Genomic DNA, 21,803 nt, shown 5'->3' on the forward strand with positions numbered 1-21,803 from the left:
TATAAATCGTATCTTTCTGATTGTAAGGTCAATCAATATCATTTTTTCGCATTTTGTACTTACATGCTTTATTTTATTGTAGCTGTTCCACCCGGGTAGCATTTTTGTATGTTTTTCAAGGTACCCAAGAAAAGTATTCCAAGAAAACTAGCATAGATATTGCTGTAGGGTGTTCTATCATAGGGAATATTTATAAAATATTAAAGGGTGTAAATGGTACAAAGAAATAAAACACAAAATTCATCATAATTATTTATTCTAACATAATTATCGAATCAATAGCAGTCTTAATTTAAAAATTATTCTAAAACAAGTGATCACGTCACACAACAAATATTTGGATTTATAACGAAATAATATATAAAATTCAATTATATTATAAGTAAAGGTATAGATAATTACTAACACAACATTCGATCTTCAGAAACGGCACACTAACGCACACACGATTAGACAAAGTGAGATGGCATGATTCAACTATCGTGAGCGAAAGAGACAACTGACGTAAAATATGGCCAATTAGCCACAATTCGACGTATCTATACCTTTTTACTTATAATATCATTGATAATATTCGTAATTACTGCCTTGCTATAGCCCTTAGTGCTGTTAAATACATCAAAACCTTAGTCTATTAAAATCGTATGTTTAAAAAATACATATTATAAAAACTAAGTTTGCTAAATGTCAGAGTTTTATAGATATCAACTATATTATGATTGCAACATAGCATATTCTTTTTATTACATTAATATAATGATAATAAAACTATATGATTTTATTTATACCACACAATTTAAAATACGTCGGTCATGTTATAACCCAAGAACCTTTTTTGCATCTATTATTTTTTCTTTGTTTGTCACATTGTAAAAAAAAAATCATTTTTAAATGCTTTCCTTAAAGGACGTGTATTTATGTTTTTTTAACTAGTAGTAAGTTAACATTTTTAGTATGTTAACTTTTTTTTTGTTTTGGCTTAAAAACCAATTTTTAATTTTGACAACGGAACAAAATTTTACAATGCTTGCTTTTATTTATAAAATTAAGAGAAGAGATTTCTCGTGCTTTCTTGAAGAAAAAAAAGCACACACCTTTAAAATCTAATTTTGATAAAAAATCATGTCCTTTGGACATTATAAGCAATAACATTTCCTTTGCATCTATATCAATAGAACAATTATTTTGCTAATTATATTATAATTGTAAGTATTTTAGTCAAAGTAAAATAGATGGTCAAATGTGTATTTAGTAAAACATTATTTTTCGCTTGTAATTCAACTGATAAAAAAAAATGTGTGCGTGTACTAGTGTGCACACGTAAGAAGTGAAACTTCTTAATGACCTTATTTTTCAAAAAAATAATTTACTATATGCAACTTTACAGAAATACGTCGAATCACGCGTGGTACGGATAATAAAAAGATGGCGCGTAACGGAAAAATGGCACGCGTAACGAAAAAATGTTACACTAAATTTTTTCCAACCCCGATAAGGAAGTTTCACTTCAAAAGTGTATCTTTGAAATTATGAAACAAAAAGTATGAGATTTCCATGTCAATTGCATCGCTACTTAAACAGGAATACTAAGAAATCGATGGTACATTTTCATGAATCATGGAATATATGGCTGAAACAATTTGAAATATCTACAAAATGGAAAAAAATGATAGGTATGGAAAAAAAAGACGTGTGTCACTCGGGGACTGCCGCGGTAAAGCTATTGCATGCTATGCCTTCAAGCCACACCTCCGCGCCCGTCCCCGTGGGGAGCGTGAGGTTTTTTCGTTACGAAATATCTCGATTCGGTCCCCGCGCTCAAGGCCTGCGATAGAAGCTATGCAATAGCTTAATTATACAAGTTAAAATTGGAAAAATTCTAGTTTAAAAAAGACACATGCAAACAAGCTAAAATAACGTAAACAATATGAGATGTTTATATGAGTTTAGAAGTTTTATTTTGAAGATATCTTTGGTTTTGCGTTTCAACCATCTATTTTACAAAGCCAAACCATTTTCTCATTCCTTCGCGAACAAGACAAGTTCTAAGTTCCTTAGTAGTATCTTTAAATTAACACATAATTTAAAGTTACATATAATAATATATAGTGAATAGGCAGTAGTACTTCATATAATAGATTACATATAACATTATGAACTATATTTACAAACGCCGCCAGCGACATATACCAGCGTGGATAAACCTGAAATTAAAAAAAAAATGAATAAAATTCGTGTAAAAAATAATAGTTAAAAAAAAAATAAAAAACGCGCTTTTTATAGAAAACCGAACTAAAAAATAGAAAATTTTGTGATCAAATTAGTGTATTGTCATCGGTTCTCAATAAATCTACAAAGTTTGAACGAAATCTGGCCGTTAGTGGGTCAAAATCGCGCCCAAAGAAGTCGGTTACAAACATACAGGTGAAGCTAATATAAAGCGTGTAAAAAGAGCGTGCCCAGCACGTGTCAGAAGTGAAACTTCTTTGGCAAGATTCAAAGATGCCAAAATCGTCGCCTTACTCGATGACGTGACGGAATTGCCATGACGCGACTTTGAAATTTTACTCTCACGCGCCTAAAGATGTTTCACTTATTGTTTAAAAAGTAAATAGGATTTGTTAACTCTATAAAAATTTAGTAGTGCCACAGTCAACAGAATATAAACAGTACGGAAACTTTCTACAAAACGTTGGAAACCGCTCACTTACACAAACATGCACCTCGAGATTAATAAAGTAACAATATCATTGCTTCAATGATTATTAAGTATTTATTTTATCTCAATTACTATGTACACAGTAACAATATCATTGGTTCAACGATACACACTGTCATTATTAAATCTCAGTTACTTTACTGTTAGAACTCTATACTGTGGTTAGTGGCTCTGTATACATATATTGTGCAATATTTCTCTAAAATCTGGTTACTTATACACTTTGACACTAACTACTTACACTACTTATAACTGCTTGAACACTCACATCACTCTCACTCGTGTAGGGCCGCAAGTCTAGCGGGCGATCTCCAAACAGCGGACGAAGTTCGTTTCAGTCTAGATCTGTCTATATTTGGGAATATTTCCCGTAAATCCGGGGTGTGTTCCCGGACGGAGAATAGTTTGTCAATGTGACATACTGGTATGCGGTTTTGGTAAGAGAGGTGACGGTAGCGGGCCTGTAAATAAAGATAAATAAATAAATATTTAAATAAATATTTCGGGACAATTTTCACACACGGCACGATCTGATCCCATACTAAGCTTTCGCTTGTGTTATGGAAACCAGATGGCTGATAAACATACATATATAATTTTAAATAAATACTTATATAGATAATTAACATCCAGACACAGAGCAAACATCTATGTTCATCACACAAATATTTGCCCCGGGTGGGGATCGAACCCACGACCTCTGGCTTGGAAGGCAGGGCCACTACCAACCAAGCCAACCGGCCAGTCAAGATGGAAGTATTATTATTATTTTGTTATACGATAGTATAATGGAATGAATACAGAAAAAAGACGTGTGTCACTCGGGGACTGCCGCGGTAAAGCTATTGCATGCTATGCCTTCAAACCACACCTCCGTGTCCGTCGGAGTGGGGAGCGTGAGGTTTTTTCGTTACGGAATTTCTCGATTCGATCCCCGCGCTCAAGGCCCGCGATAGAAGCTATGCAATAGCTTAAAATATGTTTGGTTGAACATGAAATGCTTATTATGTTTAAAGAATGGGTAGGAATATAAAATGTTGATATAGTATAATATATTGTGTAGCTGAGCGGTAAGGCATCGCTACGGCACGGCGAAAAGCGCGGTTACCCAATCTCGTAAGTTTTTTCGATATTTCTTTTACTTTTCAAGCAAGAATTGTCTGCTCTTTATTGGTCTCAGCGTGATGATAAATGAACCTCGATAAATGAACATTCAAACAGTAAGTTTTAAAATCGGACGCGTGGTTCTTGAGATTAGCGCATTCAAACAAACAAACTCTTCAGTTTTATAATATTACAAGATCTCCCGCGATTTTAAAGAAAAAACCCACATAGGTCCCGTTCCTGTTCGATTTCCAAGATAACAAGTATTCTACTTCTTATACCTACATACAACATTTCATTGTAATCGGTTCAGTAGTATTTGCGGGAAAGAGTAACAAACATCCATCCACAATCACAAACTTTCGCATTTATAATATTAGGATTTTTAGGTAGGATTTTAGGTACAAAAACATTTTTTACACTAACCTTACTAGAAGACCACGTGGGCATTGGTCGTTCCACGGGATCGGCTTCTTCATCAGAGTTGAGGTATTGGAACCCGTCTTCCATATATACTGGTTCTATTGGCGGATACTTGCGCGGCGTTTTCATTGCACTTACTGAAAATTGTTGACAAAATCTTACTTAAAACTTTATTTTTGAAGTGAAAACTTCTTTAGCGGCGTTGAGCACTTTTTCTGTAATGGGTATAAAATCTTAAACTCGCGTCAGGACATGTGACCTGATCGAAAAAGCGTAAGACGGATGGATATCAAACATGCTCAACGTTAATAATCAAGTTTTCACTTCTGCCGGCACTCCCCCAGTGCAACCCGTCTTTTTTATGTAATTATTATACACTAGGTTTCCGCCCGCGGCTTCGCCCACGCAGTCAAAGAAAATCCCGCATAGTTCCCGTTCCCGTGGGATTTCCGGGATTGCGTCATTTTCCCGGGATAAAAAGTAGTCTATGTCCTTTCTCGGGTATCAAAATATCTCCATACCAAATATCATGAAAATTGGTTCAGTAGTTTAGGCGTGATCGAGTAACAGACAGACAGACAGAGTTACTTTCGCATTTAGGGATAGAAATGAATAGGGTTTACCTTGAGTTTCATATTATTCGTTAAATAGCTTATATTTAGTTTCAACTTTCAACTTAGTGAACACATTTTCATATTCAGGCATTTAGTATTAAATATTTAGGGCCGATTTTTCAATGCTTGGATAAAACTTATCCGTCCAATAAAGTGTTACACGATAATATGTATTAAAATGTCACGTAAACTGTCAAATACGGACAATAAGAATACGTTTTTAAAATGGTAGTTTTATACATTATTCGACGAATAAGTTTTATCCAAGCATTGAAAAATCGGCCCTTAGTCGAATTATCCTACTAATAAACGAATATGTTAAGTTAAATTATTCAAAAAATCCTTTCTAAATAACTCCTTACCTTCTTCCATTCTCTGTTTTAACTTCTGTTTCTCAATGAACTCCCTCTGTTTCCTTTCAATTTCCCGCTCCATTAACGCGTACTCCTTTTTCATTCTGCGATTAAAAAATACGACGGATCTTAATATATTAACTTTTATAAATAAAACTTTTACTTGAATACAAGGTGTTCTACAAAATATTTAATCATTTCCAATTATACAAGGTTCATTTTATAACAACTTTGCCACATGGTAAATAATCCGGTCAAGTTAGACATAAAAACAGTTGCCAAATAACAAGGGCCGATTTTTCAATGCTTGGATAAGACTTATCCGTCCAATAAAGTATTACACGATAATATTAAAATGTCACGTAAACTGTCAAATACGGGCAATTAGAATACGTTTTTAAAATGGTAGTTTTATACATTATTCGACGAATAAGTTTTATCCAAGCATTGAAAAATCGGCCCTTAAAATTATATAAAAGAAACATTTTAAATATATATAAACTCACTTGTCAGCCTCCTCCTGCTGCCTCTTCCTCTGCTCCCTCGCCCTCTGCTCCTCCTCCAATCTCTTCTGTCTCACCAACTCCTCCGCCTTCCGCCGCTCCTCCGTTTCTTGCACTTTGCGCGCGAGCTCTTGTTTTTTCTGCAAAAATGGCACATTTGAGATTCAACCGTAATATATACTATTGGCGATGCAAAGATTATCCGCACGCCTCTAGTGGCGAAATTTAGAAGCTGTCTAAGAACGACACTTTGACACTTTGTTTGTTTATTTGCATTTATTTTTTGAGGTTATGTTTAGATTATTCAGATGGATCACGATTATGAAACCTGTTGCTAATAAAAGCAGAAATACGAAATATTGTTGCGTTCCTCAATGTAGTACTTACGGAGATACGGGAATAAATAATAATAATACTCTTTTTTTCCAACCGAAATCACAATTCCACTTCGTAATAATTCTTCACCAAAACGCATTGGTTTTGTGTATCCTGCAGACGCATTAATTACATCGACTATTGACAACATAATTATTGTTTTAAACAACAAAATGCCACATAAATCTTATTTGTATTTAATATTTATGTTTTTCCCTGACGTTAACCGTTACGAAAACTGACAAAGTGTCGTTCTTAGACAGATTCACAATTTTGACACTAGAGGCGCTAGTGAGAATCTTTGCATCGCCAATACTCACATGAATCTCTCAAATGAGCTCTTATTTTATTTTAAATCGAAGCTCGTTGATTGTGAAATATTGTTGGTATTAAAACACATTTTTAAGATTTATGGCTTTATTTCCAGGTGCCATGGCTGTAAATAGGTAGGTGCGAATGTTGTGTTGGTAACCTATTTACACTTTTTTACTTCTAATATCACTAGCTTTTGCCCGCGGCTTCGCTCGCATTAAGAAGTATTAATATAAATTGGGTATAGTTTTATATTTTAACCACCTTGGGGGTAGAATTGTTAAAATTCTTTCTTGGCGGATGCCTTCGTCCAAACAGGTAGACCTGCATGCCAAATTTCAGGCCGATTTGTTCAGTGGTTTGGGCTGTGCGTTAATAGATCACTTTGTCAATCAGTCAGCCACTTAAGAGTTTTATATATGTACTAGCGGTCCGCCCCGGCTTCGCCCGTGGTACATGTTTACGTTTTCTCTACATAAGAACCATACTCGTACTTCAAGGAATATAAAATAAAAAAAGAATTATCGAAATCGGTTCAGCCGTTCTCGAGTTATGCGCTTACCAACACATTTTGCGATTCATTTTTATATATATTATAATCTCTTACCTTTTCTACCTCTTTCAGCTTCTCCAACTTGCCCATATCTACGTGCAACTGTTTCTCTTGTTTCTCTTTCGCAGCAGCGGCCAGTGCCAGTCTTCTATCTCTTTCTGCCGCTTCTCTCGCTGCTGCCGCGGCGGCCATCTTCTCTTCTCTCTTTCTGGAAGGGTAAAAATGTTATATGAATAGGGATTTATCGGGAAGTTAAGTTTCTACTTTTCATTTTCGTCATGACGCAATAAACAATACAAAATACCAAATTCTATAACGCGAATCATGTAAAAAGAACGCTGGATGAAAGTGATGGGGTGTGTTTTGGCATGTATCGAGTTTAGCACGAAAGTTATTTTCTGCTTATTTTAGTTTTGAAGTAGGCTCTCGAGTCGTGGCTTCGCAACTACATATTTGTTATTCTTATACCTACTCATAACACCAAATAGACCAATAAATCGCCAATGCGCAGCTTAACCGTCAGCGTTCTTTTTACATGACGCGACCTATACTCAGTGTTTAACTGCTATTACTGGTTAAGATAAATTTCAAAATTTATTATGTCAATATTAACACCAAATGGTAGCTTAAAATCACATTGACTTGCTTTTTATAACACAAACAATACTCATACAAAACTAAAGGTAAATATTTATTTCTTTGTCGCAGCTAAATAGTCTTAGTCAACAAAAATATTTCGCCTCTAGGCTTTTTATTATACTACGCTACCTAACAGCCAGACAAATGATAAAAACAAACACATTTAACTAGCCGCCTAGACAAGTCATTCAAAGCTTACAAATACATTAAAAATTCATTTTTATAGTTACATTCGAAATTAAATATACTTAAACAGCGAAGATATTATGTAATAATTTGGAAAATCCAAAAGTGCACGCCTCATAATTTTTTTTTAATAAATATTTATTAAATAAATTAAATAAAAATTTTTGTTTATTTAATAACAATTAAACCACATCGAATCAGACCCTGAAAAATGAAAGGGTTGTATTCCTGAGCATACTCAAGCGTAAGAGAAAAAAAAAGACTCGATTAGTAAAGTATTTCGGTCGCTATCGTGTTAACAAGAAAAAGGATCCGCACATACAGACACACGGACGTCCAAGACAGAACTTTTTTAAACTGTTTTTTAACTAGTTTAAATAACAAAAATGACATCAAAAATATCATGAACGTTAAAAATAGTGTTTTTTCTTAATATGTGTGTGTATGTATTATCTTACAAGTGCAATGTATGATACATAAAGACATTTAAAGTTTGAAAAATCAGATGTTTTGCGCGAAGTGACAGTAGTACCCACCTCAACGCTTCGCTTATGAGGCGTGCAAAACTTCTTAGCCAGACACATGTAAAATAAGCTAAAGCATTTAACTACCTGCCTAGACAAATCATTCAACAATACTATCTATACTAATATTATAAAGCTGAAGAGTTTGTTTGAACGCGCTAATCTCAGCAACTACTGGTCCGATTTGAAAAATTCTTTCGGTGTTAGATAGCCCATTTATCAAGGAAGGCTATAGGCTATATATCATCACGCTAAGATCAACAAGAGCGGAGCAATGCGGGTGAAACCGCGGAGCACAGCTAGTTTTTTTATTTTTTTTATTATTGGTCTACAAAACTGGTTACAAATGTTTGTGATTTATTCTATAAATTATGTACTATCATGCAGTTGATTTATAAGGTATCCAATTAAAATTTACAAATTTTAATTGGATACCTTATCTATGTAACAATAATATATATTTCATAGTTAACATATAAAATACACTAACTTCTTTTGCATCTCCCGTTTCGCCTCCAACATGGCCTCCTTTTTCCGTCTCGCGTCCTCCATCTTGTATTCCTCAATTTCCCGCGCTTTGTTAATACCGCTCAGTTTCGATGTCGAAGAATGTGCTTTATTTACACTTGATACCGTGTTTACACGCGGTTTTGACGCTGAAATCGATACCTGTGAAATTAAATATTAATTTTTTTAATATATGCATAATTACTTATTGTGAAGAAAGGCAAGGCATGTCAAAAACTAACACTTGGATAAAAAATGTTTGCGTGTACTAGTGTACACACGTAAGAAGTGAAACTTCTTTATGACCTTATTTTTCAAAAAATAATTTACTACATATATCCAACTTTACAGAATACGTCGAATCACGCGTGGTAGGGATAAAAAAAAAGATGGCGCGTAACGGAAAAATGTTACACAAAATATTTTTTTCAATCGATAAAAAAGTTTCACTTCAAAAAATAGGATGAAAATTCTATAGTGCTTCCAAAAGTCTAGTTTGATATATATAATAGATATTTGTGGAATTTTTATGCAACACCAATGGTGAAATAAAAATTTGGCACATCATAGAACAATTACTATCAAACTTGCACACATTACGCCTTTACATTACATAATTTACTACAGTAATATTTAGTATTTTACTCAAAACAAATTTTAGTAAGTACATTAGTCACACAACACCAAAAAACTGCCTTTTCACATTTTTACCCCTTTCACCCACAAAGCCAGGATTAGTAAGGTTAGTAAGGGCCGATTTTTCAATGCTTGGATAAAACTTATTCGTCGAATAGTGTATAAAAGTACCATTTTAAAAACGTATTCTAATTGCCTGTATTTGACAGTTTACGTGACATTTTAATATTATCGTGTAATACTTTATTGGACGGATAAGTTTTATCCAAGCATTGAAAAATCGGCCCAAAGAATAACTAACATATACCGGTATAGTGGATTTCCCGTTGAATATCATATTGTTCATTTTATTCAAGTTATCGGCTGATAAAATAACTTTGGACACTTTATCCGGGGGCGTTTGTGTGTCTGGCTCTTGTTGTACTTCCTGCTGTAAGAAAAAAATAATTATTTGATTTATTTATTTTGTATGTTTGTCTATCTTTAGTGTTTAAACCGCTGAACGCAAATAGATGTGATTTTACACATTGATTTAAAATCACGCTTCATCAAGTATTGTTCCATAGATTATTTTTATTTATTCATTTATTTGATTTGCCAACAGATGTACATCTTATATAATGACATAATTAGCACAATTAGCATGCATAGAAAGATGTAGATCCAATTACAGGCAAATACAACATGCGTTTTTGAGTTGTATCAAATTATAGCTTCTAATCGTAGTATAAATTCTAATCAAAAAAGTTATAGTTATTAACTAAATTGCATTACATTACAAAGATATTCATGTAGTTTTTTCAGATTTAATTTACGAAAGAATAACATACTATAATCATTTTTTTTATAATTACTTATTACTAATTTATTAATTACTAATTACTTATTACAAATATTTATAATCAGGAAATAAAATTATACTGCATTACTTCAACTAAGTAAAATTTAATTAAATATAAATATATACCTTTTTCATGGCTCGCGTTTTTGTCCTCGTCACTCTGGACGCCATCTCTTCGAATTTTTGTACTTTCTCTTTCACTGCTGAACTAAAATATAATCATATTTATTAATTACTAGGTTTCCGCCCGCGGCTTCGCCCGCGCAGTCAAAGAAAAACCCGCATAGTTCCCGTTCCCGTGGGAATTCCGGGATTGCGTCATTTTCCCGGGATAAAAAGTAGCCTATGTCCTTTCTCGGGTATCAAAATATCTCCATACCAAATTTCATGAAAATTGGTTCAGTAGTTTAGGCGTGATTGAGTAACAGACAGAGTTACTTTCGCATTTATAATATTAGTATGGATTTTCTCTTCTTTAAAAATGTGAATAACTATTACAATTCTTTCAAAGGACGGAATGATTTAAGGAACAGCGATAATATTGTGTTTCCTTGTTTTTTTTTTTAATGTTTTATGGACTTCTCTAAAGTTATGGTGAAATAAAATGCTATTAAAATCACTATCAAATTTCTTGTTTCACTTTTGTCAAGTTATCATCAACGTTGTTTAATTTTTTTTACTTTAAGGGCTGATTTTTCAATCCTTGGTTAAAATTGATTCGTCGAATAAAGTATAAAACTACCATTTTAAAAACGAATTCTAATTGCCCGTATTTGACAGTTTATGCGACATTTTAATATTATCGTGTAATACTTTAGTGGACGGATAAGTTTTAACCAAGCATTGAAAAATCGAATCTAAATGAAGATAATATAATGAATAAATCGCATTTTAAATCCGTCAAGTTTGTAAATTATAAAAATGTTTACGAATAAAATACGTATGATTATAAATATTATACATACGTAGGTTCTTGCACTTTAGGCGCTTGTTTGGACGGCGTTTTCATTTCAACGGATTCATCGTCCGTCAATAGTGAATTGTCATCTGTTAAATTCGTTTTTGACCCTGTAATATTAAAATAAAACATAAAATTAAAATAAATAATAAATAACTAGCGGTCCGCTTCGGCTTCGCCCGTGGTACATATTTCGCAATAAAAGGTAGCCTATGTTCTTTCTCAGGATCTAAAGATTATCTGTGCCAAATTTCATCAAAATCGGTCCAGTAGTTTATGCGTGAAAACCATACATACATACATACATACAAACCTTTCCTCTTTATAATATTAGTATAGATAGTATAGATAAACATAATATTAAAAAACATAAAAAAAAATTAAAACCATGAATTCTTACTGTTATTTGTGACATTGAAACAAAAATACTATTTATAAAAACATATTACCTTTGTCAATGACTACAGTAGAATCCATCACTTTTGGTTTATCCAGAACCACTGTTTGATTGCATGTTTCTAGAACTACTGTTTCATTCATATTTCTCTGTAAATATAAATATTTATTTATACATAAAATAAATTATCACAACAGTTAGATTTTTAGAGGACAATAATTGTAAGAGTCTAATTGTTTATTGTATTGAGAAATAAAAAAATGTGTGCGTGTACTAGTGTACACACGTAAGAAGTGAAACTTCTTTATGACCTTATTTTTCAAAAATAATTTACTATACGCAACTTTACAGAAATACGTCGAATCACGCGTGGTAGGGATAAGAAAAAGATGGCGCGTAACGGTAAAATGTCACGAGTAACGAAAAAATGTTACACCAAATTTTTTTCCAACCTCGATAAAGAAGTGTCACTCCAAAAATGTACAAAATAAAAATATTTTGTTTGCCCCGGCATGGCAAAAAATGTGGGTTCATCACGAAGCGGGATTCGAACCTGCGTCTTTCAACATCAAATTATTGCTCAATTTACAGGTTGCCCAGTAACCTATAGTGTGTTCCTAGGGCAGGCGGAAATTCGTACAATGACCTAACAGGGGTGTCCAACAATACGTGAATGCGTGTCGCTGTGCTTCCTAATCTGCACCTTATACAGACATGTAATAACAAGTTTGTTACCTCTGAACGACCGCGTCGTTCACCCCACCTTGTACCACGAGAACCCGTACGCTGCGTAAACGACATGTAAACGATAAATTAGTGTATGAAGAGCGATAGGTATCGTTTTATTTGATGATAACATAATACTTCGTGTCATTGTACGAATTTCCGCCTGCCCTAGAAACATATTATAGTTAGGGAAACATTGGCTTGTATAAATTGTTTTAGTAGCCTTTTTATATTTATATACTTTTACATGAATATTAATTGTATATTGTAATAAATTGTAATTGTAATTGTATTTAAGTATGTTTAATAAATAAATTTGAAATAAATTTACTAAACTCTAAACATACTCACATTATTTTTCGGACTGACCGATGCATTATACACCCCATTCGGCAAAACGACCGTTAATGTGTCCATAGTTTTAGATATAATTCGCGTTTTTTCCAAATCTTTAGCACTTTCAATCCCATTTTCATCCCCATTTTGAATCCCATTCTCTGTTATATTCCTACTTTCAATTAATACTGTTTTGTCGTTCACTTTGTTAGTTTTAACAATTTTCTGTAGTAACGGTGAAGAATATTCCGGTTGTGATATTCTTTCCTCCTTTATTATGACGGGTTGTTGAATTTCCACTTCGGTTGGTGGTATTTCAACTTGTTGAGGTGGTTCTTCGTCTTTTTTGCTAGAAAATATAATAATTTTGAGTTTTTCTGCTGAGAAAATTTTGTGTTGAATTGTAATTTATTAAACTTAACTTTTCCTGTAGGTTTCTTTTTTTGGAAATTATAATCTGTATTATTCCGTGGTATTTATTGTTTTAGTTGAATTGAGACAATACCTATTATGTGACCTTGAATATCTAATAATTTCAATTCAAATTCTTAATTAGCGATGTTAAAATTAACACAGTTTTAGTATAAATGACAATCAAATGATACAATACTCACTTTTTCTGCAATTTCCTCGTCCGTTTAGGTCGCGGTTTTTCCGCGGGTGATGCTGTAAGGAAATGTTTATGATATAAGTGAAAAAATTTTAATGCAGAAAATAACTTTACAATTTTTATTTCATCTTTTCGCTTGTTGCGCTTGTTACAAAACCAGATAGAAAATAGCATTGCAACTTCATACGAAATATCAACTAGATTATTTGGTTCAATCATTTTGTATTGCAATCAACAAGCACATGCATGCAGTACCTAGCCTGAAGGCCCGCTTCGTCATATCTCTTAAGTCAGTTTGTTACTTATCTTTACACAAGGCACACCAAAACATATTGTTGAGTTAACTGTGAAAATTGTAACATGTCGCAAAAAAGAAAACAAATCAATATCGAAGAAAAATCGCGTATTATTTCAAAGCTAGAGAAAGGATTTCCAAACAAAGACCTGGCAAAAGAATATATAGTGTATCACACTCGACAATTTTAACTGTTTGGAAAGAAAGGGAGAAAATTCAAATCCGGTTGATACAACTATCGGTTTTTACGACTCAATATGAGTAGTCCCTTCGATGTCATTATAACAGATTTTGACTGTAATTTTATATGATCATCTGGTAAGATGGGAAAGTTGTTTCTAATTAAACTTTATAAATTACATATTTTAACGACAAAAAATATAACAAACCAATGCCACTATCTTGCGTACTTCGACTATCTTTATCAGTATCGGTTGAAGTTTCTGGAGCCGCCTAGAAAAAAAAAATCATTTGGAAAAACAGAATAGAGAAAAATACATTAAATACAATTACATAATACACTTTCATTGTAATTAATCATCAAAAGCTGGATTTTTCTCTAGTGTGAAAGGAGCTGTATTTAAGTTAGAAATGGAATTTAACTAATTAACAAAAGTACCAAAATCAACTCAAAACTACTCAATCAATGTTGAAATATATTCTTTTACTGTTAAAAAGCTACTTCTTTATATACATTCGCTTTTTTTTAAACAGTTAATATCCTACTAATATTATAAATGCGAGTTTGTGAGTTTGTTTGAACAAATAAGATTACAATGAAATTTAACCCACATATAGAGGGTAACTTGGATTAACACATAGGATAGGATTTATCCCGGAAATCTCACGGGAACGGGAACTATGCGAGTTTTTCTTTAAAAACGCGGGCGGAAGGCTAGTAAAGGAGGATCTGATAAATTAAATCATAGCCTAAATAGTAACACTACCTTCTTCCCCCTGGTTCGTTTGGGTCTAGCTTCTGCTACTGCAACTGAATCTTCACTCTCCGTTTGTTTGGTCGCTCTGTTGCTCGCACGCGTAGATCTTGTTGATGCTACTGCAAAAATATTTTTATATTAATACTAGCTTACCGCCCGCGGCTGCATCCGCTTTGTCTAAAACCGAATAAATTATATATTCAAACCTTCCTCTTGAATCACTCTATCTATTAAAAAAACCACATCAAAATCCGTTGCATAGTTTTTGCAAAAATGGTTTTCGAATTTTTTAAAGTATGTTTCATCACTCTTATCAATTAAATTTGTTTAGTGGTCCCTAGAATAACTTGTTATTGTTCAAATAAAACCAAATTTAGTATTTTGTGACACTCACTTTCGAAGTTATTACAATTTTCATAAATTCACTATCCGAATTGATAGGTTTGCCATTATGAGGGGGGTGAGGTAGGGGACTGTAGAGGGGTTGAATTGTCGATAAAAATACCTGGAGAATAGCCCCTTCAAATATCGGTATGTCATGTCCGGACACACTGTATATAAATAATAAAACCATACCTGGTGCTGGTTGTGTGTCTGTCTGTTTCTTAGTGCGTGTGGTCCGTCTCCTTGTTGGTTCTTCATTGCTTGTATCATCCACTTTATCCTTCTGCGCTGCTTTACGTTGCTCTATGGACGACATATTCATTAGCTTTTAACCAGACGTGAATAAATAATAATTTAATATATTATTAAAGACAAAGACAAAAAGAGATGAGAGAGAGCTTCTAATTTTTGCATTGAAAAGTATTTTTATTTAAGAACTAGCTTTCCACCCGCGGCATTGCCCGCGCAGTCAAATAAAAACCCAGTTCCCGTTCCCGTGGGATTTCCGGGATAAAACATATCCTATATGTCCTTTCTCGGGTATCAAAATATCTCTATACCAAATTTCATGCAAATTGGTTCAGTAGTTAAGGCGTGATTAAGTAACAGACAGACAGACAGAGTTACTTTCGCATTTATAATATTAGTATGGATTAGTAATTTTTCATTATGAATGATTCTCAAGTTTCTCTAATTACTCTTGTGAACTCAAATAATAGCAAGTTATATTTATATTTTAAAATTGAATTGAACTGTATTTTTGCACTTAATACTTGCGAAAAAGAAAAATTAATACTAAAAGTTCATATTTAGGGCCGATTTTTCAATGCTTGGATAAAACTTATTCGTGGAATAATGTATAAAACAACCATTTTAAAAACGTATTCTAATTGCCCGTATTTGACAGTTTACGTGACATTTTATTATTATCCTGTAATACTTTATTGGACGGATAAGTTTTATCCCAGCATTGAAAAATCGGCCCTTAAAACAGTATTATTTTGTTTATCTAAAGCGAGTCATATCACATATTATGAGGTGGTTTTTAGACAATTAATGAGACATTCATTACATTTAAATACTCCAAGAAGAAAAGTTATTTCTTATAACATTATACTTACTAGGCACAGGCATAGAAGGCGGAGGCATAGCGATATCATCTTTATCCAATTCTTGTTTCACTTCAACATTCAATAGCGATTCCATTTCCATGGGCTCTGGTGCGATTGATACCTTTTCTTCTTTTACTGCAAGTTTATTTAATAAATCTTAATATATAAATCATATTAGTTTTATTTATACTAACTTACCACCCGCGGTTTCACCCGCTTTGTTTAAAACCTAATCACTACATAGTATAAAACAACGTCGTTTTCTCTATTCTATTATATATATAGTCTATTTCCCTATGTCCCTTTGTATGCTTAAATCTTTAAAACTTCGCAACGGGTTTTGATGCGCTTTTTTTTAATACATAGAGTGATTCAAGAGGAAGGTTTTAGTATATAATTTATTATGTTTTAGACAAAGCGGGCGAAGCCGCGGGCGGAAAGCTAGTAAATTATATACTAAAACCTTCCCCTTGAATCACTCTATCTTTTAAAAAAAAACCGCATCAAAATCCGTTGCGTTGATTTTCATGATAAATAATGTATCTATTTTAAATAATAATACAATTTTGGTTTATGTAGATAACTTATTATAAAACGAAAGTATAGTAGAAGAATACCCGTACAATGTACATATTTAAATGTTGTTTAGGTATCCCTTCACTTGCTTAAACCCTTAAAAATGTAAAATAACAATTAATTAATAAAAAAAAAAAACATACCCTGCACAGCAGGTATAATGGGTTCCGCATTTTCTTTGTCATCATCCTTGCGCCGACGGCCTTTCGTCTTCTCTAACGAATTCTCACGACGCAGCTTTTGAGTTAAGTTCACGTTCACCTATAAGTTTAATTAATTAATTATTTATTTATAATAAATAATAATAAATACATAATACAAAGTTCTCTTGCTCAATAAGCAACAATAACGGTCTGTAAATATTCATTTTAATTATATTATACTACTAGATTTCCGCCCGCGGCTTCGACCGCGTTTTCAAAGGAAAACCCGCATAGTTCCCGTTCCCGTGGGATTTCCGGGATAAAACCTATCCTATGTGTTCATCCAAGTTACCCTCTATATGTGTGCTAAATTTCATTGTAATTGGTTCAGTAGTATTTGCGTGAAAGAATAACAAACACACACACACATCCTCACAAACTTTCGCATTTATAATATTACTAGCGGTCCGCCCCGGCTTCGCCCGCGGTACATATTTACGTTTTCTCTACATAAGAACCATCCTCGTACTTCAAGGAATATAATAAAAAAAGAATTATCGAAATCGGTCCACCCGTTCTCGAGTTATGCTTACCAACACATTTTGCGATTCATTTTTATATATAAGATTAGTAGGATTTGTCCTCAAACCAACCGCTATCGTAAAATACTGTGAGTGTGAGAGTAATTAGTTACATTTGATACAAACCTACATACTTTTAATTCAAATCGCCACTACTACTGTTTTTCATAAACATTCACAACTTGTTATGTGAAACCTTATAACTTTATGTAGATAGATAAGTACAATAAATGTTAGTACAGTCAAAACCGTTTATGGCGACATCGTTTAGAACAATTAAATTGGTTAATATTTTCGGAGTATTATATCTGTAGAACGACCGGCTCAGCTGTATTGTAAACAATTTGAATAGGTAACTGTATCCACATCTGGCACGGTATAATAGTCAATGGCTATTATCGTAAAAGTAATCAAAGTTTAGGGTCTTTTGTAATTCTTAGAAACAAAGCACATGCATGCAGTACCTAGCCTGAAGGCCCGCTTCGTCATATCTCTTAAGTCAGTTTGTTACTTATCTTTTCACAAGGCACACCAAAACACATTGTTGAGTTAACTGTGAAAATTGTAACATGTCGCAAAAAAGAAAACAAATCAATATCGAAGAAAAATCGCGTATTATTTCAAAGCTACCTGGCAAAAGAATATATTGTATCACACTCGACAATTTTAACCGTTTGGAAAGAAAGGGAGAAAATTCAAATCCGGTTGTTACAACTATCGGTTTTACGACTCAATATGAGTAGTCCCTTCGATGTCATTATAACAGATTTTGACTGTATATCTAATTACATTAATTCTAAGTACTACAACAACATAATATATTATAATGGATTCTGAAACACATAAATCTGTTGTAAAATCATTGCAATTGTAAACAATTTTCTGTTAGCATGACTTAAATTCCAAAAAATATTGTTATAGTATATTATTTTTAATATCTTATAGTTAATTATTAGAGAAGGTATTAACTATTAATATTAACTCTCTTGCCAAATATTTATTAACTATCATTATAATTATTTAAAAAAAAAAACTACATAATGAGTAATGACACACATAATTACAGTAAAGGAGTATTGTGCTACCAAAATGTTAAAACTAATTTACAACCACATACAATCACTTTTAAAACGGAAAGTACCTCATCAGACACAATCTCCACACTATCATTTAATGTTTTCTGGAAATAAATTTATAATAATTAACCATACAGTATTTTGAGATGAAAAATAATATTTGGAATCATAATAAATATGAATTTACTTTAGAAAGAATGTTTTATTCACAATTTACTATGTCCCTATTTTTTACAACAGCTGTGCCCTGCAGTTTTACCCACATTGCTCCGCTCATGTTGTTCTTAGTGTGATGATATATAGCCTATAGACTTCCTCCATAAATGGGCTATCTAACACCCAAAAATTATTCAAATCAGTAGATTATTCCTGAGATTAGTGCATTCAAACAAACTCTTCAGCTTTATAATATTAGTATAGATAAGAAAGTGAGCATTTATAAATTCTTTTACATTCTTTTATAACAATAAAAACCATCTTACCTGTTTACTAATAATGGTCTGAGCTTTAACAGATGCATTTCTCTTTAGCCGTTTCTCTTGTTCAGGACTCGACATGCCATCTACTTCATGTTTACTGCGTTTTTTGGATCCTCTCTTACTACTAGCGCTTTCGGTAGAACTTCTATCGGAACTGGACTTTGAATTCGCTTTGTTTGTTTTTGGTTCATCTAAAAGTTATTATTTTCTATAGTTTATGTAATGTAACATGTATTTTGTATATTTTGATAAAAAGAAATGTTTAAAAGTATTGTAAGCTTGTAAAATTATAGTAAGGATTTTATTGTCATATTATTGTGATAATAAAAATATACTAATTGGTTGTAACTTAAGGACCATATCTACATTGAAATGTTTATAAATTTACCAACTTAACTTTAATGTTAGTGCAAATAAATAAATGATATATCTGTTTGAATATTCGAGATTAGTTTCCTCGTATTCAAGTTAACTGACATTGTTGAGTCAATTCGAACTACTTTACAATTTTGTTTAGTTCTTATGCTAATGTTTACAAAGTTATAACAAACTCAATATAGCTTTAAAGTTTAATTAATTACATACCTTCGTCCTCGTCGATGCTATTGAGGGTCGTCAAAATGGTTTTATCTTTGACAGATTTCTCTCGCGCTTTGGCCTTCCCATTTTGATACTCCTCTTCGAATTTTTGAAAAGACGCAAATGCTGCCTGGAACGTAATAACTCTTAGAAATATACTATTTCACAACACTGAACACGGATACATATGAATTTAAAACTACTAGAAACAAATTAAAGTATTTTAAAAACGCGGAATTTCGATATAGTCTGCCTCAATTTTATATTACACATAACACTTTTTATGTACCTTAAGATCATCGTTAAAACTCTTGACATAAGCCTTGGGTATTTCAGTGATTTTCGGTAATATCAACTCATTAAAAATGGACATAATTGGAAAAATAACACCACTCTCATAAACGTTTCATAAATTTGTCAAACGCTAAAACACTACACAATCGAAAACCGTTTGAAATTGAATCCAGGATACCAACATTCCGACACAAACAAAATGCAACATGGCGGCCCAATAAAAACGCGTTCAGTTTAGCAAGTTTAGTAAAGACAAGTTGTAAATTAAAGTTAGTTGTCTATGGTCTTAATGAATATGAATAATCTAAAATTGTATTGTTACCTTTTACCTTCTTTTTACTATAGGAAAATATATCACATTACACGGCTAGGATTTTTTATTTCCTGGTTTTGATCACAGATAGCGATTGCATTACGTAGTCTTGGCCGCGCTTTAAAATGACTAAAATTTAAATGTATAATAGAAAAAAAATTCTATTAATATAAAAATGTAGTACTTTATTTTCTTAAATAGCATATTGATCTGATTGATTTAAGGACATCTTAATTTTACGCGTAGGTATTCGGTAAAATCTTTTTCATGCATTTCAGGTACACAAAGTAACTTTGGGTTGCCGATTGACCCGTGCCTTGCCCGTGCCCATCAAACAACCATCAAAGCTTAAGCTTCGCATAAACTCTACAAGATGTCGCTTTTTCAAATATTGCACGACTGTGTATTAATTGAAATCGAAAAATTTATGATCTAATTTACGTTTATTTACCTATCATATAAAATATTATGTATTGTATGAAGAATATTAAATTCAGTTAAGTCAACGTATTTTCTGAATAACCAATCGCCTTTATATCATTTCTCAATATGTATTGTTCTCATTTCTCAATATTATAATATTAAATATGTAATCAATCTTACACACTTCTACAATGAATTGTATCGATAGTATCGTCGATAATAAAATTTGTTATATAAGTTTGTTTGAATTTCAACCATAATGCACACTGGAAATTGTTCAAGTGTTTTATTATTGCGCTTCCAGGACTAGAGCAATCTTGATTTTATGAAAGCTGAAATATACAACATCGGAATTAGATGAAAAAGATTTAGAAATATGGTTCCGTTATACGACATCTTGAGACTTAAGCTTGAAACATATTATGTTTATGATCCAAACACGGTTAGATTATTAGCAATATACCTACTGTAAGCTTTCTTATTTTAGGAGTTTTGAAGGAATGGGTTTGTAATGTTTGATATAGGTACCTATAATAATTTCGTATCATTGTATTAAAATAAATAAAAAATGTTATAACAGCAGAAAAATATAAAAAAAATATATTTGTATTCCATCAATGCCTTATTTAAAAGAAAAATAATTATCACCCGTTTATCATTATACAACTGTTTTGTATTGTATAGTGATTGTGTACTATAAGGGTGTCTTCCGTTATGCACTGCGACCACTGTAAGGTGTGACGTCAATTCAGTATACTGTGAAGCCGTTCCTTTATAGCCAGTTATACTGGTTACGATTTAAAACGGAACGCAATCCAGTATACTGTCAGCCGCATTTTTTGACGCAGCATTCAAATAAGTGTATTAAAGTTTTCTAGAACATAAAAATAAACTGTTTTGGAGTACTGTCCAATTAAAAATATTTTAATTAATATTAATTGTAAATTGAATTTAAAAATATAATAAAAGTAAGTACTTTTTCATAAAAAAGAATAAAAAAGAACTTTCAGCTCGTATTGAACATTTTCAACACAGTCTAATAAAGTTAATTTTTGCAATTCTTCCATTGTTTTATTTATTAATCCAAACTAATTACAGAACTTTAAAATTTTCTGATTATACTGTAGCTTTGTTTATAAGACGTTAGGCACTCGAGTGGTTTTGACTGATCATATTACTTGCTCTGTGGCAAAGAGTATAATGTAGGTCTGTGGACTGATCACGTGATCAAAGTACTGCGAGTACCTTACCTCGAAAACGCCAGTGCTCACAGTAGAATATGGCGGCGATTAAT

The 21,803-nt window shown here is 32.5% G+C and overlaps 1 protein-coding gene across 2 annotated transcripts; it reads right to left on the reverse strand.

The window, feature by feature from the left end:
• Positions 1–257: 257 nt before the first annotated feature.
• On the reverse strand, positions 258–19,937 carry Incenp (Inner centromere protein). 2 transcript variants are annotated; one of them, XM_089709480.1, is made up of 22 exons: positions 19,769–19,937; positions 19,486–19,609; positions 18,904–19,091; positions 18,487–18,525; positions 16,765–16,882; positions 16,055–16,180; positions 15,126–15,236; positions 14,559–14,668; positions 14,001–14,064; positions 13,321–13,372; positions 12,722–13,055; positions 11,697–11,793; positions 11,255–11,357; positions 10,416–10,497; positions 9,756–9,878; positions 8,796–8,974; positions 7,011–7,164; positions 5,720–5,856; positions 5,223–5,317; positions 4,250–4,383; positions 2,988–3,180; positions 258–2,204 (listed from the first exon to the last, which is right to left on the reverse strand). In XM_089709480.1, the coding sequence occupies exons 1-21, from the start codon at positions 19,850–19,852 to the stop codon at positions 2,995–2,997; spliced, it is 2,640 nt and encodes an 879-aa protein (XP_089565606.1). In that variant the 5' UTR covers positions 19,853–19,937; the 3' UTR covers positions 258–2,204; positions 2,988–2,994. The 2 variants fall into 2 exon arrangements, with proteins under 2 accessions (XP_089565606.1, XP_089565607.1); XM_089709481.1 differs by lacking the exon at positions 18,487–18,525 and having other exon boundaries at positions 19,769–19,936.
• Between the last annotated feature and the right edge of the window lie 1,866 nt (positions 19,938–21,803).

Source organism: Colias philodice, chromosome 22 (assembly GCF_061535455.1).
Source record: "Colias philodice isolate Cphi_HAF_F1 chromosome 22, ilColPhil1 Martin Lab GWU primary, whole genome shotgun sequence".
NCBI lineage: Eukaryota > Metazoa > Arthropoda > Insecta > Lepidoptera > Pieridae > Colias > Colias philodice.

What these genes read in the sequence shown, in the direction of transcription:
- Incenp (XM_089709480.1), bottom strand. Translation starts at nt 19,852, where the DNA reads ATGTCCATTTTTAATGAGTTGATATTACCGAAAATCACTGAAATACCC. An exon ending in AGACACACAACCAGCACCAG is followed by an intron (nt 14,669 to 15,125) that starts GTATGGTTTTAT and finishes ATATTTTTGCAG; the next exon opens with TAGCATCAACAAGATCTACG. An exon ending in ACGAGGAAATTGCAGAAAAA is followed by an intron (nt 13,056 to 13,320) that starts GTGAGTATTGTA and finishes TATATTTTCTAG; the next exon opens with CAAAAAAGACGAAGAACCAC.